This window comes from Cyphomyrmex costatus, unplaced genomic scaffold (genome assembly GCF_001594065.2).
Source record: "Cyphomyrmex costatus isolate MS0001 unplaced genomic scaffold, Ccosl1.0 scaffold398, whole genome shotgun sequence".
NCBI classification, from domain to species: Eukaryota; Metazoa; Arthropoda; class Insecta; order Hymenoptera; family Formicidae; genus Cyphomyrmex; species Cyphomyrmex costatus.
In genome coordinates this window covers 165,054-192,374 of record NW_017278185.1, presented here as the reverse complement: position 1 = coordinate 192,374, position 27,321 = coordinate 165,054, and the positions used below count along the sequence as shown (strand labels likewise).

Genomic DNA, 27,321 nt, shown 5'->3' with positions numbered 1-27,321 from the left:
TTAAACGCTTTTTTAAGTAAAAATGCCTTTATCCTTGTGCTTCCTATTGATGTGGCTGTTATAAATGTGAAATGAATGGAATAAATCCCGTTTAATTTCTTTTTTTTATTGTCCGCTCTTTGTCTTTTCATTTCACCATAATCCATTTTATTAACCTGATACGAGTTCTTTTATTATCGCCATGGTCTCGCATTATAATGATGCATTGTGATACTCTATGTAGAGGGTCGTCAATTGCGTTATCAAAACTAATCGATTTTCATACATCTATACCAATTAGGTAGTAAATCGATTAAATCCGTATAATAAAAGAAAGCTTATTTCAAAAGTATAACAAGAATGATTAAATGTGTATATAAGAATGATTATATATGTGATTACTGGTGGCATGTTAGATGATCGCTGATAGGAGATTATATAATATTATTGATGATCGTTGAATGTATTCCTCAAATTGTTAATGTGTCAGTTTGGTACTGCGCCAGTTATTTATGATTATTAAATATGTCTACTGTTTAAAAATATGTTTATCATAGTATAATAATATTGCCGAAAGTGTAAATCATTTAAATATTTTCGTGTGTAAGATCGAAGTACTAGCAGAAAATAGTTGGCATTATTCTAATAATATAATTATAATATATATTTTATCATTAACATAATTTCACCGTATTATATATCTAGTTTCATAGAAATATTATCCGTCAATTTTTTAATTAAAAATTTATATATTTTCTAAACTAACTTTTTATTTTACAAAAAAAATTTTACAAAAAAACTTTTTATTTTACATCATAAAAATGTATTAAAAAATACTACGAACTTTGTAACAATTTAATTTATTTATTCGTCTTATCGCGGAAATTATTTTATGGCAATTACAATTAGGTAGAATTAGGGAAATCTCTCAGATAACGGTTCACTTGAAATATTTCTTTGAGAACGTTTGAAAAAAGTGCAAAAACGATCGTAAAGTGTAAAACACAGAATCATAACGGCAAGGTGGTTAGTTACAGGGTGGTGGCGGTGGTCGCGGGAAATAGCGAAGCAGTCACCTTGAGCGGCCTTCGGGCTGACACGCAATATCAACTGGTCGTAACCGCCGTGAGGGCCGGAAAGAAGTTTCGAAGCCGACCGATCGTCTTCCGTACACTCGGTAAGCTTTGCCTTCCTAAGCTTTACCTGTCTCCGGCATCACGGTCACACGTGACAGGTGCGTTCTGACAAAGGGAAATAGTTTTCTAATATTTTGTGTAGTTATTATTAGAACTTATCGTGACGCTTACTCCGTAGTCACCTCTCATTTCTAATTTATATTTCCACACAAAGAGCAACAAGCCGTATCGCATTTTACGGTATTTTTTTACAATACACTATATTTCTGCAATCTTCCTGGGGATACTCTTTATTTTTCTAAATATTATCTAATATTTATTATTCATATAATTGAACAAATATTTTCAACAACTCGGGAAAGTATATATTTTAAAATATCTTTAATTAAAAACATATTTTTTAGTAAGTTAAATGTTTAATGAGGTTTTGAATATTCTGATTAAAAATACAAAGAAGAACCAAACATTCTACAATTATTTTTTCGTTTCTCGGCGATTTAATACAAATAAAAAACAATATAAAAACAATAAAGTATATTTAAGTTAAATTAAGAATATTTAATTTAACTTATGGATTATTATATAAAATTGATTTTAACTGAACTTAGTACCGGCTTGCAGTCTTATGAAATATAAAAAAATATAACATATCTTATCCATTCTTTTGTATAATAAAAATATGTAGCAGAGTGGATTTCAGTTAATCCATTAGAGCTTACAATTTTATTTTTAGAACGTCGGAATATTAAAATGATAAAAAGTAAACTAAACTCTAAAAGAAACTAGCTTTTCAAAAGTTTAAATTAATCTTTCTTTTGCTCGCTTAAGCTCCCTTAATAACTGTCTCTTCAATCATACGCAGCACACAGAAATTAACTTGCAAAACAAGCTTATCAGTATTAATTTTTCCGACGCTGACATCGACGCGCAAAGTACCAAGCAAAATCCCACAGCGGTAATTTACATGATACGATTTGGCGTATCATGTAAACGAGATCATGTTGTTTTCAGAGCCACCACGTACGTCCCCGCAGCAAGATGCAGCGGTAACCGGTGGTCCTCTTCCTCCACCTCCACCATCCTCGCAGCAGCCTCAACCGTATATACAAGTAAGTTGCTTTTCTCAGAAACAATGCATAATTTTGCGTCTGAGATTATCATCATCTCGCGTCGGGAATCGTTTTCGTAATTTTTGTCTCGTGAGTAAACGCGCGCAATTTACTTATTTTGTGTTTGCAATAGCGAACAATTGGAAGAATCTTGCTTTGTTCGAGTTTATACGTAAAATGTCACTGCACGTCGAGCGAGGAAATGTCCTTAAATATTACACGAAAACGAATGAAATGAAACACTCTGATGAAAGAGAAATCAATTTATCATGCCATAGCCAGGATATTCGCATGCACCGAGAAATGTGCGAAAATAGAAAAACGGAAGAATAATGTAACGGAATGAAAGGCAATGTATAGTTGGCTTCTTTTTTCATATTTCGCTTTTTCCGAGTTCTCCAATAGCGACATTTCTCTGTTATTTTAAAGCAGTGCGAGAATTTGACGATTCTTCCACCGTACATTTCAGTCCGCTGATTCAAGACTTACTTCTTCCAGTAATTAGTAAGAAGACAAACAAAAGCGTTCGATAGTAAATTCAACACGAACCGCCGTTTCTGCATTATACATTTTATCGACTGATTCTCTTGGAGTTTTTTTAAAACTTTTGTCGCGATAAAAATGTAGAGGTGGTAATTTTAACGTTAAATGATTAATCATTTAAAAAAGTAAGTAATTTAATAAAATAAGTTATAATGCATGTGTATATAAATAGACATATTTATTAATATGGAAAACTCACTGCTCTGAAAGTCTCAATATCAGAATATTTTTTTGCTTTGAAAAGTTTCAGTATCGAGTCAACATGCATCTTGATAAATTCTCCTCGTTCTAAAGTATGTCAAGCAGATTGAAAAATTTCTTTTTATTGACGTTTGTCAACTTTAAGCTTCTTTTAGTCATCTCCGCCGACCCTACCTGTATCCGTACCGATCTATAATGCAAATATCTTCTGAAAAAGAGTATCTTCGTGAACTTTCGAGAGAATAAAATTCAATACGCGCGCGTCGCGGATACTTCTATCTGTATTGAAAGATATTGGCTAGAAGAACGTCTTTCTTGTATGACGTTACTGTTAATAATAAAAACTCTTGTATAAATTCTCCGCGCAGTTTAGAGAAACTTTTATTTTTACATTCTGCTCTCTGAGCACACAATGCACGTGAGCTGGACGTTTACATTGACCTGTTATCCTGAGTACGTCTTACCACAAAAGAGGTTTGAAGTATCGCTCGTAAATGGAAGCAAAAATTTTATAGTATGGATATAAGATTATCTCACGGAAAGATGAAGGCAAAGCAGGAAACGAGGGAATTGTAATCCGGCCGCGAAACTTTGTCAAAATTTAATCAAAGGAGCTGTAATCCCTGTACGCAAGAGAGAAATGAGTCTTTTTTTTTTAATACTTCACCGACTAGGGTTAATACCTGTGGGTTGATACCTTTACTTACCGTGGACAATCCAGCCGCGCGTATAAATTAAAAACTCTTCTAAAAAAAGCCACTGTAATTTTTAAAGTGAGTTATTAGAAAGTTTTAAATAATCCTTTAAAAACGGTTTTTACATATAAATTCATATAAAAGTCTAGAAATAATTTTTAATATTACAATCTTCTTAGAGAATAATTCAGAATTATTTTGACAATCTAGACGTATATATTCTTTAAGAAGTCATTATAGGATAACTCCGTTAAATATATCATCATTAAATATTATTTGCTGTATTTAAAATAAATATTATAATTATAATTATACTATATCAATAAAAAATTTATATTGTTTATTACTATAAAAAAAATTAAAAACACGAAGTATTTATTCCTTATATTAAAAAAAAACTTTCAAAACTATTGTATTTTTGCCGTATCCTATATGTAGGAATAGAATATACAATATGACTACTTGATCTAGGTGGGAAATATATGACTCATAAAAAATTTACAAATAGTACTTAGAAATAAGACGTAAAATGACACAGTAATTTATAAAATATGACATTTGCGGCGTAAATACTAGAGTTACTCTAAAGGGGACTTTATACATTAATAAATATAAGTAATGATCAATCTATCATTCTATGTTATATCCATATAAAATATAACTTTACGCATTACGTTGGCAAAGTATTAACTAGGGTAATTGTCTCTATTAGTGCATACCTTTAATTCAATTTGCTCATTACTGAATTAATTATTATGTTAAATATTGCAGCTTCAATTTTGTCTATTTAAAATTAAAAAATATCGGTTTCACTATTTCTTTTTTTTATAATGTTTTTTTAATCTAAAACTTGTTAATGTTTTATAATTTATTATTATATTATAATATTTTTGTTTCTATATTAGTATGCCTCTTCAAGGAACCCTGTTAACCCTATTAATCTGCCTCAATTTAGATATCTACCCATATTTGATTCATTAATGTACTTCAATTTATGTACTTACCCGCATTTAACTCATTTTAACATATAGTTACCATACTAAAACAGATAATGAGTGCTAACCAATTTAAGTTAATATTGCATAAATCATTATTTTAATTATACTTATAATTTTAATGTACACTTATAATGCAACGCTCTCACTCCAGTACAAGGCACACCAATAAAAAAAAACATAAAATCTTATGGTGTTACTACGGTATCGCATAAATTTCTTTAAATTGTGATATAATGTGTATTATATTTTAAAAGTTAAAAAATATAATATTACTTTTTTAGTGTATCATATACATCAATAATTTAACTTAATACAAGAAGAATCTTTCTTATTTATTTGTGTTACACAATATTGCGTGCATCACTAATACAGAGTAATAGAGTATACATCCGTACTAAAAGCGCGTAAAATAAGCGGAAATTCTAAATAAATCTTTCCTTCTCATCTTCGACGAGTCTCTCAGCGAGTCTCTCGATGAGATTCTCGATGAGATCCTCGATGAGAGAATCGCTGTAATTGCCGTTTGAAATTGAAACTGCTTTGCATCCCAAGCCGCGAGCTGATAATCGAGACGACGCTATTTCTTGGTTCGCAGATCCGCGGCGTCGAGGTGGGCATAGTAGTGTTAGTGCTGATAGTCTGGGCGGGCGCGATAGCCCTGTTCTTCAATCGCTGGGGCAAAATACGCATGCTGCTGCCGTACCAGCCCGACTACAAGGAGCAGCTCAAGGTTCCTGGCACCGGCGTGTGTGCGGCTGCGAACGCCGCGTACACGCAGCATCCGACGCAGCACGCGTGCTCTCAGGTAACGCATAGGTATACCGCACCCGGTCGGCGCAGCGGGCGATTCACGCCCGCGGCCACGTCGGCACCGCGCGAATTAAACCGTGGAACCCGAAGAAACCCTCCCGGCTGATTTATGAGACTAATGAACACTCGATAGAATTTCGAAATTTTCTTCTGCTGAAAGAAAGAAAGAAAAGATCACTTTAAGATTATCGTAGACGAGATATTTTTCGATATCTTGCGCGAATATTTCGAGATACGTTATGTACGAGTAATTCTTGAGAATCACACGTCATAACACAAAATTGTTTTTTTACGATGACTGAAAATTTCTAAATGCTGTTAATATAAATTTACCTAAATGTACGTTTAAGACTTACAGTTCAAAATTTATTGGTTTCTTGGGAAAATCGCACTTAATCATAGAGTATAATAATGAAATGATTTTCTTTTGTAGATCCTATTTCTAGATCTTAAAATATATTTTTAAAGTATTTTAAAGAGAGTTAATGTAATTACTCAGGATCGATCGTACATAATATATATTATGAATTTTCCAATACTATTAGCTAAAAAAGGGCTTGATTTTAATGTTCCTCTTTAATCTAATTGTAAGACAGATTCTCGAATGCTTTATCTTATTTGAAATGTATTATAATCCCCTACAGCACAGATTTCCAACGAACATTTTAAAGACTTCCAGAGTTCTATGTCCTTCGGATATCTTTAGAACATCCGATAGGGATTTGTGCTATATGAGATTTGCAATGAGATTTTATAATACAATAACGTATCGGGAGGATGGAAGGGGGGGGGGGTATATTTTACGAACGTGGGTCGGTCCTCTGATTTAAATAAAATACAAATAGCTTTGTATCTCGCGGGTAATACTTGATCGAAAACCACCTGGACCGATTTGCGCGAGATGCGAGTGTGACGAGGGTGCGACATAAGCTCCTGATTTTTCAACAACAGATTGGATCGAGCTGACGTCAGATGTCTGACATTCTCGTTCTCGCGAAATTCCGTGTTTCGATACGCGATATTGGCACTTCATTATATACATGGGACGGGCGCGATGCAATCGCCATTATGCACGTACGATAGGCTTTTGGATATTGCACGTGAGATTGTCGGCAAACGCGAAATTCGAGAAATGCCGATAAACGGCCGAGAACGATACGGACGGTAAAGGCGTAAATGTAATGGCGTTTCCATGGGTTATTAGCATACCACGAATTCTAGTTCACTTGCAAGAGCGTATTCGTGTAACGGCATTCAACCGTATGTATTTCAGCAATATGCGAATGACCGGAAAATACGTCTTTTAAATTTCGTCATTCTTAGCCTCGATTTTAAGAGGCGCAATCTTAAATGAAGAGGACGATTAACTCACAAAATTATTAATTTGCAGGATACATACTAGAACGTTATGTATTTAGAAGAGAAAGGTTTCCGATAATTATAGTGTCTGTACGCTATACATGCGCAATTATCATACAACAAATTGATTTAATAATTGTTTATATATTATTTTGTAATTATTGATTGAATTTATTTTGTAGAGAAGAATTAATTATTTATAAGATAAAATGTATAAAATTGAAATGGATTGAATAAGAGATTAAATAGTTAAAATTATAGGTATATATAAAAAGTATTATTAAATTTCGTTATTTAACAATTTTTCTCTATCTTTCACTTAAATAAACTTTCTGTTATTTTTACATTATTAATAATTTTATCTTAAATTATCGAATTGTTGATATTATATATATAATTGATATGACATAACAATTTTTAAGTATAAAAAATCTATGACAAGTAATTCAAAGAAAATATTATCGCGTATCGATTTACTATTTTATATTGTTAAATCTTTTTTTATTATATTAGTATAGTGTAAAACACGTTATGGTATTTTAAAAACGTTAAAAAAGATAATATAAACAATTATATATTGTGGTACACGTTTTAATATGTTACGCAACACAGTAAAAAAATCGGATTTATCTGAAATGCTTTGATAGTTGATACGTCAATTAAATGAATTTTATTTACGAGCTTTTGCGCAGAAGTTGCCTTTGTTATAAATTATTTTTAAACGCTTAGAAATCCGATTACATAATCTGGAAATTTGATATTATCCTTTTTAAATGAATTGATTTATTAAAATTCAAAATTATAATTAGTTTTGAGATCGATTCTGATCAATCCAAAAACGTATTTCTCAGAATGCGAATTCTGTCAATTCATAGCGCTGCACGCGTTTACATTTCAAATGAATGGAGGCTACGTTTTGTTAACGTACTTGGCGCAATAAATGAACGATGCGTGCAAACAATAGCTAACACGTAAAGTTTATTAGCTATTAAACTGACCACTTGACGTTTGCTTGACGTGAAGTTCGATTTTGCTCGGTTTGTGTAATTACACAATTCGCGGCGAACGGTTTGCTATGTGCAACAAAAGGGCTTGTTCGAGTTGGATTTGACGTCACGATAGAATTACGAACATGAGGATCAAGACAGGGTAATTAGTCGAAACTACGCCAACGTCGGGTCATTAATCCGCCTGTATAATTTGGCGTGTACGCGAGAGAGGGAAAAACGAGAATCTATTATAAATCTATTTTAGTTACGAGAAAAAGAGAAGCTGGAGGAACTCTAGACGCATCGATTTGACCTCGCCGTGTAACAGCGAGGTTTAATTCCCGGCAGTGAGTAATCATCGTAAAGGAAAAATCACCGAAATGTATATTTTCGCTTTTGACATCAAATGTCGAAATTTCTTTTTTGCGCGTTGTTTAAAATCGAATGCAATCATCTCGATAAATTCGACATACCGAATACACGTTTCGTATATTTTTTTCCATTGTTGCTTTTGTACGAGAGCAGTTTCCGATAACGCGATTTTAATGCATTGAAGCGTTTTAGAGATCAAGAGATTTTTTTACTGCTGCTGTTGCGTACCCAAAATATATGCGTGTTGATGAATTCTGTTATTTCAAGTTTTTCTTTACAATTCCTAACTACAGTATTTTTTTATAAATAAAAAATTTATTATTTCTAACCTACTATTTCGCAATTTTTAACGCGCGCGCGAAAGCATTCTACAAAATTCCAAATTTATTTGCAACGCTACATTTTGAATTGTTACTACCATTGATTTTCTTTCTCAATAATTTTTCTATTATCGCAATTTCAAAGATGCTTGATTTATTAGTGACGCGTAATAAAGGGGCGAATTAAACTTTTTCGATCACAATATACTTTGCTTTCGTAGAACGCGCATGTTCATTTATGATAATTCATTAATTAGCCATTATGAGCTACTTATATACCTCAATATGTCGCTAACATGTAAAGTGATAAATCAAATATACATAGCTTTTGTTGATTTTGGCATTGGATAATTGTCACTATAGTATGATGCAGTTTAATCGAAAATTTGATAACATTGGCTTCTGCAGCACCTGTCAAGCTTCGATGCTATTAATAGGTATTATCGCGTATTTGAATGCTATTGTCATTACGCGTCTAAATTTGGTAATCGTAATACATCGCGGTTAAGGCAACAATACAATTGTCCATTAATAAGAGAACATTGTAACCATAATGTTATCTATAAACATCAGAGTAATAACACGATGTATCCTGTATGTTACGCAAATCAAAAGTTAATTGAACATGATAGGCGCGATCTAATCACTGGGAATTAATCCTGAAAATAAACCGTTGTGATTTTTAATTGTGGTAAAAAGACAATTGCATAAATATATAGATAGTTCATTTTCAGAATTCTCACAAATTTGAAACGTCATCTATGAATAAGGATTTTTTTGTGAGGAATATTATCAGCTTTATTTTCCAATTGAACGTTAATTTTCGTACAACAAATGGTTTATGAGATATTTGCGAAAAACCGATTTTGTGCGACATTTTCTCAAGATGGCGCAGCCGGCCATGCTCTGATTCTGATACATGGGGACTTTTGAAAAAGTATATACTATTATAGACTTCTATACAAGAATCCAGCTTTGCAGCACTTTTTTCCTTTTTAAACTCTAGTTTTACTGGGCTAAGAAGAGACTTTGGATTGAATAATAAATGAGACTTGATGCTCGCGAGACGTTTGTATCTAATAATAAATCGACTATTTCGTTTCTCCGGTCGCGATGCGGATATTATAAAGGAGACTTTGATGACAAGTTTAGTAACGTAACGATGTAACCGCGAATGTTATCGTTGTAACTATTAGTTATTCGCGAATAGGATACTTCGGGTTTTGTGTAGAAATAAGCGAATACATCTAATTATCTTTGATATTATATGTTGCCCTTTCACACGCTGCATTTCCGTGAAAACCTTTTATTTATCGGGCGGTGTTTACTTCTCATGTTAAAGAGAAGTGAAAATTTTGCCGACGTGGTTTTCGCAAAAAATCTTTGCAATCACTTATGAATTAGTAACAATCGTTATTCTATACTATATCCACATACGCAGTAACATTGTACAATGTATAATATTAAGACAAGTCACATCTCGTCGAGAATTATGAAAAATCTAAAGGGCCCTTGTGTCTGTTTCGTGTAAAAATATTATTGAAGGTTTTCCTATTTTAGTAGTAATAACTAATTGAAGCGACGGAATTGATGCAATTAAATTTATCCGTTCGCGACAGGTCTGTTGGAAGCTTTGAAAATATTTCCGGAATAGTTTTAATTAGCTTGATATTAAAATTTGAATATATGCTGCCGCGTATGTGAAAGTTAACTGCGCAGAGAGAAAGATTTACATCCTCAATTTAACGCTGCAAATCCTTAAACGATTTAGACATGGGTTAATTTATTAAATATATTTGTACGATTAGTTGATTAAGTATATTATCACGATTAATTGATTTTATAGGATGAAATTATTAATGAAGTTTTTATTGTGCAGCCTTGTCTACATTTTTTTATAATATCAAATTAAACAAATGTGATTTATATACGTATCATATTGTATAATGCGATATATATATCTTATAACAACAGATGATGCACAGCGATAAAATTGACGATCGATAAGTCTTTCTTCTTCTTACGTTAAGTGTTAAACTCCAGCTAGTTGAAGAGCGTAGCGTTAGAAAACCCTGTAGCAAGAAGTCGAACGGAATAATGAAGCTTATTAGCGTATTTCTTTAGCGTAGCATCCACATTCCTCGTACAGTCCATGTTAGTCGCATATATATTACGTAGCTGTAGTCAGTAAGACTTAATAATTGATAATCTCAATTAACGCAATTTTTAATTCTGTTGATCTCTTCTGTTCCTCTCTTCTGTCTCCACGTCGTTTCTTCGGATTGACTGCACGAAAATTCGCGAATATTGGCTGGCGTCACGTGCAATTACCGGTACTCTCCCACACTGTTCTGCGCTACGTGTGTGTGCCCTCTCCCCCGACCACCCCCTCACGCGTCACGTTTGGCAACTTACACGGCTACGAAAACAAAATTTTTTAATCCGAAAAAAAAAAAAAACGACCAATGATGACAATGATAAAAAAACGAATAATGCGATAACGCACGAAACCGACGAACGAAAACGACGGAAGGTAATGACCACATTGTCGGATATGGTGATGCAGTGCGGGGGCGGGGGCTGCTGCGTCCTGGAGCAGTGCTTTCAGTACCCCAGAAGAGCCCGAGAGCCCCGGGACTGCGGCTGCCAATTCGCTCTACTCCACAGGGCGGACATCGCGTGACCATCGGTACATGTCTTAAAATCTCAATTTTATCTTCTTGTGGCCCTACCTATACATGCTGGAGAGAAACCTCGGCTGCACCGAGGCTCTCACCCTCTCTTTCTACTACTATCTCTCTTTCACCCTCACACATTTATTTCTTTTGTGTCTGTGTGACTTACCCCATCTCTCTGTCTATATATCTTCTTGTCTCACTTTTGAATCCCACTCGTACTTCATCATTTTTGTTTTGGCGTCGGACGGGAAAAATGTTTTAGGATCTATCTTATCATTAATAAACTCTCCGTCTTAAGAATTTATGAGACTCTTACTTGTCTCTTAGAATATGATTGTAATTATTTAAGATAGTAGATTTCTATTTTTATTTTATTTTTCATATTTACAGTTACTATCCGTGAAGCTACAGAAAATTTAAAATAAAAAGAAAATAATTTTTCTCTTTACTTATAATTTGCTATAAGGCGATTTTAAATGAAAATTATATAGAAACAAGCTTCTTAATTATAAAGAAATAAATTATTTTTTACTGTATAAGATATAATGTGTTTATAATTTTATGCTAGTAATACGTTAGTAATTTCTGCAATAGTTCAAATTTTATAAATTGTAGTTTTTTTTACATAATATAAACGACTACTTTTTTTACGCATATCATTCTACTACGATCATTTCACATTATATCTCTTTATATTTCTACTATATTTACTATCTTCTATTAGAAATCTTATCATGTTAGTAATCTTCTATTAGGTTGTATAATTATTTTATTATAAGAATCTTTATTGTAAAATAATTAACTGTTAGCAATATTTTCGTTTTTAAGAAAAAAAAATTGGCACAAGTTTAGTTACTAACAAGCAATTTGCGCGAATAGAAAGAATGCGTTTCTTAACATCATTGAATCAACTTTTAATCGTGTAATTATTAGCGAATTATTTTACGTTGTACCTTTTATCTTTTCTATAAATTTTTAAAAATACAATAAGTAAACATTATATCATAATGTGGAGATTAATTAATGCGAATGTTTCGAGTTTTACTTTCTCATCCATGCAAAAGTTATATGATATTACAATTGAAATGCTTATGTAAACCTTCGCGATAGTTAGTACGTATTCATAAATTAAATGATAAAGTACAATTTGCATACAGTTAGAAAACACATACACCAAACAAAGTTAAAGCAAAATGTAAATCCGTAGTTTTAACTGAAGGGAGAAGAACAAGAAATCACATTCGATTCTCTCTTCCATATTTACTTCGGTTTATCACTTATAATTGTCGCATTAAAGAGAACTCAAATACAAAGTTGAAACATCAACATACAAATTTACATTTAACTTTAACTTCGTTTTAGATACGTATATAAGTACATTCTAATTGTATGCAAATTGTATTTTAGCACTTACGAATATGTAACTTACGTACTAACAAAAACATAAACATTTTATTTATGTTGGATTTAATCTTAGAGAGTCTAACAAATATTATAATATTTTATTTCATTTTAATCATGACACTATGATTGATATTAAATTAATGAAGATAGATTTCATAGAAATCATAATCTATATGTACATATGTGTATGTGTATGTACGTGTGTATGTGTGTGTTACGCGATAAAAATTAGTTTGCTAAGTAATCTCATTACTGCATATACACGTTCCTTCCATTTCCGTTCTTGCAATCAATAACAGATCAAAGCAAAAAATAAAAGGGCCAAGATATCGTCTCATGAGATGAAAGCGTATTTCTTGCCGGTGAGTCGAGGCTTGCCAACTTCCGTGTGGATATCGTTTTATTGATTATTGCTGATAAGATATAGGGTACAGAAACTCGAGATAAATTTCGTGGAAAAGGAACACGTTCGAATTGTACATCTTATGGTGTGCGTTAAAAAAAAAGTAAAAGTTTTTATTTTTAAAGAAATTATACCGCATCTATATAAAAATGCGCAATACGTATGAAATTAATAACAAAATGTTATTTATTTCATTGATTTAAAAACTTGTTAGTCGGAAAGTTGTGTTTTCGATTAAACTTTTCTTCTAGAGAGAATCAATTGAAATAAAACAATGTACAATAACGCAAACTTATACAAGCATTAAAAATAGCGTCACTTAAAATGATAGCCTTTTCAAAAATTTTATTTATTTCATTCATATTACCAAATCTTTGTGATTCCTCTGAATTGATTAAAAATACATAATAAATATGTAATTAAAGAGAAAAGAAAAAGGGTAGCAATTTTGCAAGAAACTATGCTAAGAAATAACATGTAACTATTTTACTGTGCTCCGAGTTTTAATGAAGTCCTCTTAAGTTAAAACGATTTCTACTTTGATATACTTTGTCGACCACAAATGAGCTCTGTTTCTTCCGGAACAGAAAGCTTTGACGTGAAGGTTCTGGTCAACTTGTGTAACTCAGAAAGCTGCTATTGACTTTGAGCTCACCGCTGTAATGAGAAAGCGCTTTGTGTGACCGCTTTGGAGCGCATGTACATACATCTTATGAAAATGCATAAAGAGGAAAAGAGGGACGCTTTAGAGTTGGCAAGTCTTGTCATGGGAGTTCTTTTGTGAAGAGAAAAAGGGGTTAATTGTAGTTAAAAGGAAGTTATCAGTCCACTCGATCTAGCGTTCATTACATGTTTAGTATATTATACTTGTATTATTCTTGTATATACGTATCTATAGATTAGCCTCTGTATATACAGAGTTTGGATACATGATATAGCATCTGTTAACATAAAAGACTTAATTTTAATAAGAATTAGATAAGAATAAGATTTAGTATCTAAATAAAAAACTTGATCCAAAAAGATTTTAAATATTTACCGCTCATATAAATGAACAGAAAATGATATTTAGTGATATTTAATAAATATTTGTTAAACAATATTCTAATATTCTTATAAAGTATCTATTCAAGCAATATTCATGTATTTAGAGTATACAGTTAATGACCGCGAATTAATTGAATTATTGTAAGGAATTATGGGATCTTTGTGCGCAGAAAAAGAAACTTCCCGTAAAATAAGAATTAAAAGTACAACAATTTTTATAAATTTTAGAGATTTATAAATCTTTGAAGATTTTGTGACAAAAATTCGTATAGAAAAAGATTATTCAAAGTTATAAATAATAAAAGAAAAGTAGTTGTTAAGTATTTTTGTTTATTTCTATTTCATTTTGCCACAATTTAATGAAAATCAAACAAATTTTTTGAAACTGCCTTCTCTTATTGTTGATTAAACTTCGAACATATAATAAATAAAAAAAATGTTTCTTTAGAAATATCAATTGAAGAACCATTTTTTGAAAAATCATAATAATTTTATTAATTTTAAACTTGGAACAAAAATTATTTTAGATTTTTTGAAGTTAAATTTATAATATTATTAAGACGCGTATTAAAAAAAAACCTTATTGTATGTATTTCCTTAAAATATCGTGACAAAATAAAGAAAATCAATGTTTATAGAATTATTTGTAATTTTTAATAAAATTACTTTTTACACTTTCTTAGACTTAATTTTTTTATAAAATCTAAAAATTATCAATATTTATAAAAAGTTTTTTTTTATATAGCATTAATCTTCAATTAACAATATAATAAACATTTTACTGGAAGTGTTCTTTTCCGCAAAAATTTTATAATCCCCCTCACGATAAATCTTAGTTTATCTAACTTCACGATCAATATAGCAATAATACGAGTATAGTAATATTTATTTATTTTGTCAGTATTAATAAGTGAGTGATAAGTGAATTAGTTTGTGTGATTTCGCGATTGATATCATCTTATTATATACAAAGAAACGCTAAAATTCTCTTAGCTCATTCTTTGGAAAGCTAAGAGAAAATGGAAGACGTCCTGTGTGCCTCACTCGCGCATCACGTCACACAACAGTCAGGTCAACTCTCACACACGGAAAGTTCACACAACATAAACACTCGCTCACAATTCGTACACGTAAACCCGTCGCGGACTTGCTAGCTCAAGATTGCGGGTGTATCTTGCTGTCGCTAAATTTATCCTGTCTCGAAGTCAACCGAGACTTCAGAGGCTAATAGCACGCTGACCCGAATCTGGCTGGAATCACGAAGTCCTGTCGGAGACGAGAGACTGTCGAGATATACAGAGACGCAGTGAACCTGATTGAATCTCCACCCTCCATCGGCGCGAGCTAATTAAATTGCATAACGTAAACTCTAGCCGGCGGCTGATTGAATAAATGTTACAGGAACTCGTGGTCGATTTTAACATGACCCATTTCACTTAAATCCGTAACCAAGGAAAGCTTCCTGGAACGTTTTAATCCTTCGTACGTAGATCTCCTCTCGCGTCGACGATTTATTATCTCGCAAATACTGCACAAAGTGGAGTTCGGTCACGGAAAGTGACTGGCAAGCGAAGCCCGCAGGATTGCACGGAGAGAAACCTCTATATTTTACAAAAAATTGGAGAGCACCTGACAGTTTATTTTTTATCTAACTACTGTAAAAAATTGTATGCTGGTAAGCTGACACAAGCACAAACAGTGTGTTACATGAAATTGTTGACGGGCATTGTTAATAAATAAAAACGGGGCTGTTTTCCTTTTATATAATAAAAACGTGGATTTGTTGTGGAGCGTGTTTTTTAACGTTCCATTTCGATTTTTTTATCTTAATTTTATATATACTAAGCGTCATAAATGTTATATGATATTAAATAATGAATTTTTCATATCCATACGCCAGGCATTAAATACATCTATCATGATTGATCGTCAAAAAAAATGTCAGTTATTGAAGTATTGCTAATACATCTTGATGACACTGCAGTTTTCAAAACATTTTTGAAATGTATTTTGATACTACGAATACGTGTTAACACAGAACGAATAGCTCGGATAACTCGATGTATGCTTCCATTACTAAAATAATATTAAGCGTTACATGCAGGTACTTCCGATGTCGCGGTTTAGAGCGGAACAAACACCACCGATTCGAATCGGTCTACTTATTAGAGAAGCAAACTCCGCAATTAGTGAGCTGGTCTACATTGACCGCCTGTTGCGTTTTAGATATATTTATATTTCAAAAAGAATATACTTGAAGTTTCGAGATTAATCTTTAACGCGCGCGCGTGACGTGGTATAATTATCAATTTGAAGCTTGAGATATTATGCGTACCAGATGGCTGTCAATTAATGCTTGGCGTTGTCTGTTAGCCTTGAATAATTACGATACCTCTATGGATGTATTTGCTGAAGATGTCTCTACACAATACATTTAATTAAAGTACGTATGTACGACGCCTATGTATTATACAGTGGCGTGTCTGTAACACTGTACCTACTTCGAAATATGTAAAAGGAAATGGAAGCTTTCAGGTCATGATGCACGGAAGCATCATATCAGTATAATTGTAACAAAGAGAAAGATTTTAACGTTGTTTTCATTCCCTCGAGAAATCAGAGTAATTCTGTACACTATATGTATAGGTATATAATTTTCTTTATTGCACGCGCTTTGATAGATATTTGTTTACTTAAAAATTTATTTTATTTTATACGACTTTATTCATTGTTGAAAATTTAATTAAATTTATGCATAATTATTCTGTATAATTTTCAAAGTTAGACGAAAAACGGTTTGTTGAGCAAAGAGATTCAGTTCACGATGCGAGAAAGAGAAATCATCTCATTTGATACAGAAATAATTGCGGAAAATTTAATTTACGTCTTAATTCCGCAAATCGTGGAAGCGCGTGTCACTTTTCGCTCTAATTTGAAACGTATGAAAACATAATCAACCGATTTCAATTCTGATTGTAGAATTTTTCTAGTTGACTGAAAAAATTTATTTTACGTTTCTGATGATAACTAAGAGTAAACTATCGCTCATCACACAAGATTAACTATTTATAAATGAGCTGTAAAATGTTACACGATCATTTGCGTCATAAAAAAAGTAACGGTCCACGTCTATTTCCGGGTTAATGTAGGATGGTGGCGCAGGGTAGAAAATTTTTATGATCATATAGATAATATTCTGACATTAAAATGAAAACTTTTCCGCGCACGATCGTGGATTTAGATTTATGTTCCATTGACACTCGATGCTTCCAGCTACTTTAATGCATTCTATTTCGCTCGTCTCTCCGTGCAATTCACACAGATTCGCGGAATCGGTGAGAGGCAAAAATTAATCACGGCTCAAACAGTCGATGAAATACGTTCCATCGTGTTAACGCTAAATATTTTCTGGGGCACATTAAAGGCGGGTTAATCTTGAGCTTCATTTTTAAAATCACAAATATACGACGATCGCCCCAACATTTTATGCACTTCTTATATAATATTGTAATAAACACACATAAAAAGGTTTAACTCTCAACTACTAAAGATTAAATATGAGATAAACATAACTATATTTCATATTAATAATTGACAATTAACGTTGACAGATTGAAATGTTCGCTTTATATTTTACTTATTTCATTTCATTTTGTCAACGACTTAATTTATAAGTCATTTTATTAATTTTTTCTTATGATAACTAGAAAAGTGATAAATTATGGAGGAGCTGAAAAGGTCAGTACTGGGAAAAGTACGCATCCTTCCTGAACACTTTATGAAATATCTGCGGTGGAGTTGATGTCGTTATGGTAGTTGCGAGTTAATACTGCACAGTTTACGGGTTTTCTACTCAAACTACGCTGAAGCGCAGAAATCTTCCGATAAGTTTCCCAGCAGTCTGTAAATAATTTAGGAGGAGCGCTTTTTAAAGAACATATCTTTAACCATCTCTCGCTTTTGAATGCAGACAGATGCAAATCTCATGTTTATCGCGACTCGAAAACGATGATAATGTATATCGGATCATCATATCATGTGCGAAAGTAACAAATGCCACATCTGAAGCGTTAGAAATTAGAATCGCCGGAAAAAAAAAAAAAATACGCGCCGAAGTTACTCATCGCACGAAGAGGACACCGTCTTTGTTCCGGATCTCCGTCCGATCGATCTATTTCCAACAAATTCCCTTTTCGTTGAACGACACTCCCAGCAGCTTGGTTTGAAAGCAGATCACCGCCTCTCAATCGCTTCGAGCCGCTTAAAAACTCAGCCCCACCTCAATTACCTCTTTAAATATATATGGCACTCTTCAAGCACAATACCGAAGATTTCATGCACAGGAGTTTATAGTGCCAATCGCTTGAATCGTGTATTAGCGATTATGCGTGAAAAAGTCACTGCTATTGGTGCAACGAGGTAGGGCACTGCTATTTTGTGTCGTTTGACTGTCGCCTTCCGCTGCGAGTTTCACGACATTATTTCGTACCACTTGTGTTATCGTTATATGTTGCGTTCACTTGCTGTCAAGTGCAGAGTTCATTTTGTTTTCACTATTTTGTCGTGTTTTATGATTACGCTTGTTTCCAAAGCAAAGATCAATATTGCACTCTTATTGAAATTTAAACAAGAGACAGTTTGTACCGCAGAGGATGAACTGACGTCGTTAGATCAGCTTTGAATATTATTTGCACCTCCTCGCACTAATGGCAGGTTAAAACAAGTAACCGCCGTTCAAAATTAAGGCTCTTGTTTACTCATCATTACAGTCCACTACTATCTCAGATTATGACGTTAAAAGCGAGAAAATAAAAATTAATATTTTTGCAAAATATGTTGTATTTATAGAAACATATTTCAATAAAGATAACTTAGGATTGATTGAGAAAATATTTATTATTTTGTAAATTATATAAAAAAATTTTCTTTTTATTTTATTAATAAACAACCATATCTCCGACAATAAATTATGCATAACTAAAAACAAAGTAAGCTATTTTTCAAGTATGTCAAATTAATATAGAAATAAATATTATTTTGTAATTTTATCTTCAAATAAGAAGATAGCCTCCAGTATATTTCTATTCTATTAATCGGAAATGTTTTATTGAAAAATATTTTTATCTAAATATAATTTAGAAAAATTTTTATTGTATGCTTCTCCCTCCAGTAGTAATGAATGAACAGGAATCTTAAGATGATGCCCTATATAGCGCATACAATGCTTTTCATCATGATTATCGACTCATGAAGATCGCTTACAACTCGAAATGCTTTTATTAAGTAAAACCGGAGCAGCTTGTCGTATCGCGCATAAAAATTCGCGTTATTAAGAGAACGAATGATGTACGTTGCAAAGAAACACTGGCTCCCGAGGATTTCTCGCGTAAAGAATGCTTTGTTACTTCCGCGATACGACAGCGCAAATTACGCTGTCAAACTGGCGATGCGAAAATTCGGACGAAAGTGTGCTCCAGAAATATTTTTCATGGAGAACAAGAACGTGAAAATAGCTTGCATCGCTAATGTAATTGGCACAGTCTGCGAGAAAAGAGCACAGGTCACGGAATATTTTTTTTCCAGTAAAAAATTTTTTTGCCTTTTAAAGTTTGTTTTTTTTTTTTTAATTCAACATATCTTATTTTTAATTGGAAAATATATTAATCTAATCAATCCAATGATATTTAAATAAAACGTTATTCAGTTTATTTCGCGCTTTCGGTGTGTGCTTTAATTGAGAAAAGTTTTAATAGAAATGAGATAAATGAAACAGATTCTCGAATTAACAGATGCCGATTAAAATTAACAATTTTCACTTTTAATAATTTTATATTAAAATAAATGCTCGTTATATATACTTTTTAAGAATTATACGACCCTGTCAATTGCATTGTAGCGAAAATCACACAATTATCATGTTGTATTATTTATTGAAAATCCATTTGATTTTATAAAAAAAACGTACGAGTATATCTGCAAGGTAAGATTAATGGCTCCGTTATCGATTTTATGGAAATCGCCATTTCGTCCGAACTGATTCTCGAATCGCCTCCAAATTTGATTAGCGTGTTCGAATATACGATGAACTTTGACGTGTAAGTATTTTCATAGCCCGAACATCAGAGCCTCTGAGTCTCTATGGAAACGACATGATCGTTATGTGAGATATTTAGTCCATATTTATTAATAAATTTGAGAAGCGCGTTTTTACGCCGTTATATATGCTAGCACCTATCCCTAATTGCGAGGTTTAAATTCTTTCCCCATCATAAATCGATGGATATAGATGGTGTACGCGTAGTGACGTAGATTGCAAAATCTAGAGACGTGCTCTTGTCCCAGTTGTTCGAGAGAAGTAGAACGTAAATAAGAAAGGGGCAGTGGGATGAAGGTGCTACATTACGAGGATATTTGTTCTGTCATTTTGCCGCGGTAAATCGCGTTTCTTTTCCCTGAATAAAAAGCGCGGCATTTTCATATTGTAATCATCATCACGTCGTTGTTGTGCCGGTTGCCCCAGAAGTACCGCGCTTACCCCGTTAAAAAATTTCATAATTTACTTTATAAAAGACATTATATAAATTAATGTCAAGATAGATATGAATTTAACATAGCAAACTTTAAATTGTAACTTATGACTCACTGACATGAGATTAAGAATAAGTAACTTTTCAACTCAACAAAATTTGATCTCATGTCTCTTGATATGATGATATATTCCTCTCGGAATTAAATATTTTTAAATAACTTAAAATTATAAATATTTTATTATGAAACTAAAACTTTATTTTAAATAAAATGTAATGCGCCTTTCCGTTTAATGCGGATTTAAGGAAGAATTTTATTCAAAGAGAGAGAGAGAGAGAGTTATTTAGTTATGGTGTGAAGAAATTGTAAATATTATTTTTTCTCTATTTAATCTATAAAAGTTCAGACTAGGAATTCACGATTCACAAAGATTTACGAGCAAGAGAAATCGCGAGACCTCTGGTGCATCCTGCAGTTCACTCTCGTCTCTGCAATTTTGTTCACGACACGGCACCCTCATTCGCTCGCCCCCGTCGGCCTTTCAACTTTTCTTATCACGTAGATCCCACGTGCATTAAAAAGTCACGCTTCTCGAGAGGTCGCGTTCGACTGCAATTATCACCGCGGTCGATCGCGCTTTCTCTCTCGTTCTGATAACGTGATCAGAAACGACTGAAATTTCCAGCATCTGCACTGGTCGAGCCATCACGTGGACTCCTTAGACAGCGGCGGAGCTTTAGGCTGGCCGAGAACCTCGAGGCCGCGCGTCAACAGTGCCATCGACGTGGCCGGCTTCCTATCGCAGGTAAGTAATCGTGCCGGGAAAAATCCACACAGCGAGATCGATGGATTACGTGAGGTGGACAGCCGCGTCCTCGAACCTACCCGATCGATCGACTGGCGCGATTTCGCCGCGACCTTCTCCGGAGGTGGAGCGGACGTAAGTCCGTCGCGTAGCGGCCGCGTTAATCGTGCCGGCCCATATGAGACCTGCAGTTTCCGATTATAGCAATCGGGAAGATTGAAATCGGAAATCAGTGGGATCGGTGGGCGAGTTCCAAGGATAGCGTTTAGCTTTAACTACACGTTACAAATTGTTACAATGATTCTCTGTAATAACTCTCCTCGAAATTACGTTTTGATTGATACTCGATCGATGATCGAGAAATAGAATTATTGAGAAGTAAATTGTCGAAATTTGAATATGTACAGCGTATCCTATGGAACTCAAGCTGGTTCATTATACCTAACATGACATTGACGATACGATACACGATGCATATTGGGACTATTATTAAGAATGTGTGTTACACGTATTTTTTAACAAAATAAAAAAATTATAAGTTGTTTATATATTATATATCTGAACGTGATACAAAGAATCTTGTGAGGATTAAAACTTGAATAAAAAATAATTTTTTTAAATTAGAAATAGATACGTTTTCAAAATTAATTAAGATAAAATGAGAAAATTAACTATAAAACTTTTTAATATAAATATTAATTTTATTAAACTATTTTATATATATATATATGATATATATATATATGTATAATATTTATTTTTATATAGAAAATATAAGTTTTTAGTTCCAGTTATTTTTTGCAGAAGCAATACACCTGATACATTCTTAAGAATAAGATACACTAAGACAATATATTATAATAATAACGAAATATATAAATTTATAATTTTACAATTCATTTTCAGTCTAACATTTCAATTTAATCTAAATGGCAAAAAAAGATATGTAAATTTTAAAAAATTATGAGATAACGTAAATTGTAAATGGTAAATAGTGCCTACGTTTTTTTTTTAAATTAAACCTGACGAGATAAAAATGAAGCAAAAATTTATATTAATTTCATTCGATATTTTTTTTACAAGAACAAACATCGCGCGATCTTCCGATAATTGATTATTTTACCGCAACAACAGCTCGCAGACTATTAATCGTGATCACCGCGACGAGCTATACGCTCCAAAAATTGCACCTCTCTCCACATATCGTTGAACAATCACCCGTCGACATTGCCCTCCCATTTTGCACGATTGTTACACGATTGTTATAGTTTCAGATTGCGCGTTTCGGCATATATTGTTAACTTAACGCAACCAAGTTGAAGGGAATAACCATATCCCTCAGTGCGACAGTTATTTCAATAAATAATGAACACGAAAGAGTTCGTGCGAAAGAGATACCTCAAACGTCAAAGTTCAAGGTAGTCTGTGGCGAAGTGTAGTGCATCGGATGATCGATATGTTCGTGGATTACTTGTAAGGAAATGGACAAATTCATTTTCGCCGCATGAACGATGTGTGTATTACATTTCCAAATCGGGTTTTTCTCATTCTAAGTCGGCACTGAATGTCTATATCTTATACTATTTGTCGTATACACACTTTGTATATTATATATATCTATTATATAAATACGTATAAAATTTGTATTTATATTCACACACACATTATACTGGGACACTCTGCCGTCACAATTGGCACAGTATTACTAACGAGAATTGGCTCGCAATTGGCACAGTACTAGCACAGTAATATCGTTAATAATACAAGGTTCTTTGCTTGGTGTTCTTCAAGGTCGATATTGCACACGCGATTTGTTGCATTCAGCGTATTCTTTGCTACAGCACGCGGAATTGACAGACTAAATTGTCCGGATAATCAATCGTTGCCAATTTCTGACAAATCACAAATTTACAAGACAAATGTATAAATTAATACCTCGGTGCTCTTCTTGCATTATATATCGGTATGTTATATCATTCCTGCGATCTCTGAAACACCCACGAGAATTCGCGGATTGATCAGCCCGAATTCGCTTCGTTGCGTTCGTGACATAAAATCGATCATCTCGCAAAAAAGTACATTCCGAAGTACTGCGTCGCCATTCGCAGTTTTTTAATCCGTATTTCGAAAATCGAAGCTATAGTCTCATGCATGAAGGAGGACAAGCAAACACAAACACACACACACAGCACACATTTACAATAAATAATAATCCAGTAAACATCAATTAATTCAAAGTAACATCAATGTTATAATTTCACACTGAATGATATAACTGTTATGTATAATACATATATTATACTTATTACATTTATATTGTCGAATACGAAATTATCCCTTGCAGTAACGTTTGCGATGTTACTATAATGTTGCTGGAATAATTTATGCTGTATATGGAATTGATAATATATTACGTTTAGTTGGTGTTTACTGGTAAATATATTTCTCTCGAGAAACGTTACACCCTTCAATTTTATAAACGTTATACTCTTTTTCCTTTTCTACTTATACTACTGTTTTATCACTATTTTATGCTACCACATTACACTCGTATTACACTAACTGTAAATGGCGCACAAAGTGAAAAAATATCGACGAGAAGTCTATAATTCTGTTAAAAAGAGGAAACTTAAAAGCGTCATCCCATCCGCTCTGAGCACGTTCGACGCCTTGTGATTTCAGGAATTTCTGCGACGCCATGGGTCCACGTCCAAATTGTGCCGTAAGGTTCGCAGTGCAGATAATTTACCTCTCGCGTCAACGAATCGCCAACAGGATCCTCGAAGGAACTCCAAGGACGAGAGTACCGAAGGCGACCGGGAGTCCTTTCTGAAGCCAAATCAGGACGACAAGTCCGAGGACCAGGATTCAAGGAGGCAGAGCAGTCTCGAGAGCGCAACGAAGGACAATACGGAAACGTCGTTGTTGGACCCTGGTCATCAGCAGCCTTCTTCAAGGTAGATTAAATTTAGGAGACGTTTTCTTGCACCGATTTTCAATTCTCGCTCGTCCTTCGACCCGATATTTCAGCCACGTTAAAAGCGTGCGTCTCATCGGCATAAAATATTCGTGCGAACCGTTATGGAGAGAGAACTAAAATCAATTTCCTCAAATTTCAACGTATTATGTTTGTCAGATACTTCAGCGTTCAATATTATTCAATTTTCGCTATTTTCAGAAAAGATTCCGCGCTCGTAATAATTATGATCAAGCGAATATTCGAAACAATATTTGATGTTCTAATACCAATGCAATATTCACATGTTTAACCCAGACTGAACTAACTCGCTCGCAGCGAGTAAAATTATATATATCCTTTACGGATATCTAACATTATCGTGAAAGCAAAGTAAATTTGCTCTAAGAAATTTGCATTTGCTATTTGCAGCATGGAGACGATACCCTTATAAATCAACGACTTGGACGGACACGCTTCTTTATCCTGTCTCGCCAATAGTAATCTGTTATGTGGTATCTTTCAGGAATATCTATTACGATTATATAGATAATAGAAGAACGATAAATGTTCCCGATCGTCGAAGATTTAAGTCCCTCTCTATTCGGGGATATAAATAAATTCATATCGATCGTAGAACGCATATTGTTCCAACTGCATTGTGATTTTAGATAAACGGTGTCCTCGGTATATCTCGACTCTTCTCGTTCTCTTATCATTTATTACCGACCGTTTTTGCTCGCAAATCTCTAGAACGATTTTACGAGCACTTGTACAATACAATAGAGATCACCAAAATGGCGCTGTTCCATCATAGGGTACTGCATGTACAAGTAGTATTCCTCGACGTGCTCCCGTACGCGTATTGCATTTCAATTGCTGCACCAAAAGAGCACGGTCGTTCTATAGTATTTTTTTTTTCTTGCAGGTATTCGCTTACATTTGTGTAAACGAAAATCATGACAGCGTCGCAGCAATTTTATGGAAAAAATGTTATTTATGTAAATATTGAATAATAATGACTTTTATTTGTGATGTTTATTTCCACAGCTTTCAAGAGCTCCAGAAGTTCGGAATTATGAGAGATATGAAAATTTTATAAATTGAACAAATCTCAGTTACAATGACAGGAGGGAAAATCGACTGCGAAGTCGAAGGAATCTGTCATTCAAATTAAGATCGCAAGTTATGCGAGGTATAGCCCGTCAAGTCTTCATAATACCTACTGATGGATGTATATTTCATTCAATGCATACAAATTTGCCAATTTCATAAAGCTACACGCTCGGGTGCGCGCATCGCAGTAGCCTTCTATACCAGTTTTATATTAAGCTCTTGCAACAATTATGGATTATTAAATTACGCACTTACGCATATTTTCACATATTTCTGCAATTGTGATATTTCGCGTCGGTGGTATTGGCAATTTCATTAAACACCATCGTTCCTTTGTCAAGAATACAATTCGTGTTCGTTTAATATAAATACAGTTTAACGCTTGTGTTCATCAACATTTATATCAAATTAAACGTCGTATTCATGCGCACATATAATTTCAGAATAAATACGGTAAATTTCCTGTTGTTTGAGATCCACATGATCTATAAAATATTTGCAATTAACCAGTTTCAACCTGAAAAATCAAGTGTATAAATTTTAACTATATTATATACGAAATATTACACCTCTCTTTAAAAATCGATATTATTATACATCTCAATTAGCATTGAGATAAATTGTTATATTTTCTTTCCCGTAAAAAAATATTTATAAAATCATCATCGTTTGGAGTATCTGATAAATAAAATATAATTAGGGAATAAAGCACACACACATATATACACATTAGAAAAGAACATTCTCAGATGGGGGAATACATTTAAAGATGTTTTAGCTATATATCACTTAAAAATGTTAGTCAGAAATTCATTCAAAAAGGTATATCAGTCAAAAAATTTTGTTATAGTATATAAACCCTAAGTGCAAAAAACAAAGCATTTAACTAGGCTGGATTGTTCCACCTTTTGGTAAACTTCAGCTCACTGTTTTACTCTCTTATGCTCTTACTTTTTTATTCTTTTATTTATTCAATAGGTAAATTACCACATAGTTTATTTGAAGCAATTTTATTTGAAACAACTGAGCTTATACAACGCAATTATCATATTTTGCTGCAGTTTTAGGTAAATAACTTTTAAACGAGTAAGTGAATTCAAACGAACTTTTGTACGTACATTTATTAAAGTTTTATTAGTAAACATAAAAAGTTTTATTTAATTTGTGATGCTATTTTCTTAATAAATTTACGAATAAGTATTACGAAACACGATTTTACATGAGAATCAAGACAAATAAAAAAAAAAACTTTTAAACCGATAAGAGGATTGTGTTCAAATTTTTACACAGACATAATAATAGAATATATAATCTATGAAATTTTTATATTTTTGGTAACACTTCAACACGTATACGTCTTTAATGTAAATAAAAATTGTAATCCTTAAAATATCAACAAATCAATTAAAGAAGACTCTCGAGAGGTTCAAATAACAAGAATAGACAGGCTAATAGAGAGTCCTTTCAGCTGTTATTGGTGCGATATATAAGATATGTTAAAATGTGAATATTATATACTACGTAAGTAGTAACCCCCCCATTGCGCGTCGAACGTTCGTCGAACTTAAAACGCAACTCTAATCAACTACCGTAGTAATATCACAATTATTTTTTTGATGCATTTAGCATCTAAAATGGATCTTAATAATATGTTGAAAGACATATATTAAATTCTTAAATTATAATATTTAAAGTAGAAATAAATCTGAATCTAAGAAAATTAAGAATTGTGAAGAACATCACGAGTTGGCGTTTCGTCCCGGCTTCCGGGATTCTTAATATTATTAAGATCCATTTTAGATGCTAAATGCATCAAAAAAATAATTGTGATATTACTACGGTAGTTGATTAGAGTTGCGTTTTAAGTTCGACG

General features: G+C 33.0%; 1 protein-coding gene across 1 annotated transcript in view; it reads left to right on the top strand.

The window, feature by feature from the left end:
• Positions 1-27,321, top strand: part of LOC108776940 (uncharacterized) — a gene marked incomplete at its 5' end in the record, with an annotated part of 43,929 nt that overhangs the window by 9,029 nt on the left and 7,579 nt on the right. The window contains 5 exons of the mRNA XM_018543694.1: positions 1,011-1,156; positions 2,127-2,224; positions 5,257-5,466; positions 21,257-21,376; positions 24,059-24,333. Of these exons, the coding sequence (XP_018399196.1) occupies positions 1,011-1,156; positions 2,127-2,224; positions 5,257-5,466; positions 21,257-21,376; positions 24,059-24,333 (849 nt within the window). The remainder of the gene's footprint in view (positions 1-1,010; positions 1,157-2,126; positions 2,225-5,256; positions 5,467-21,256; positions 21,377-24,058; positions 24,334-27,321) is intronic.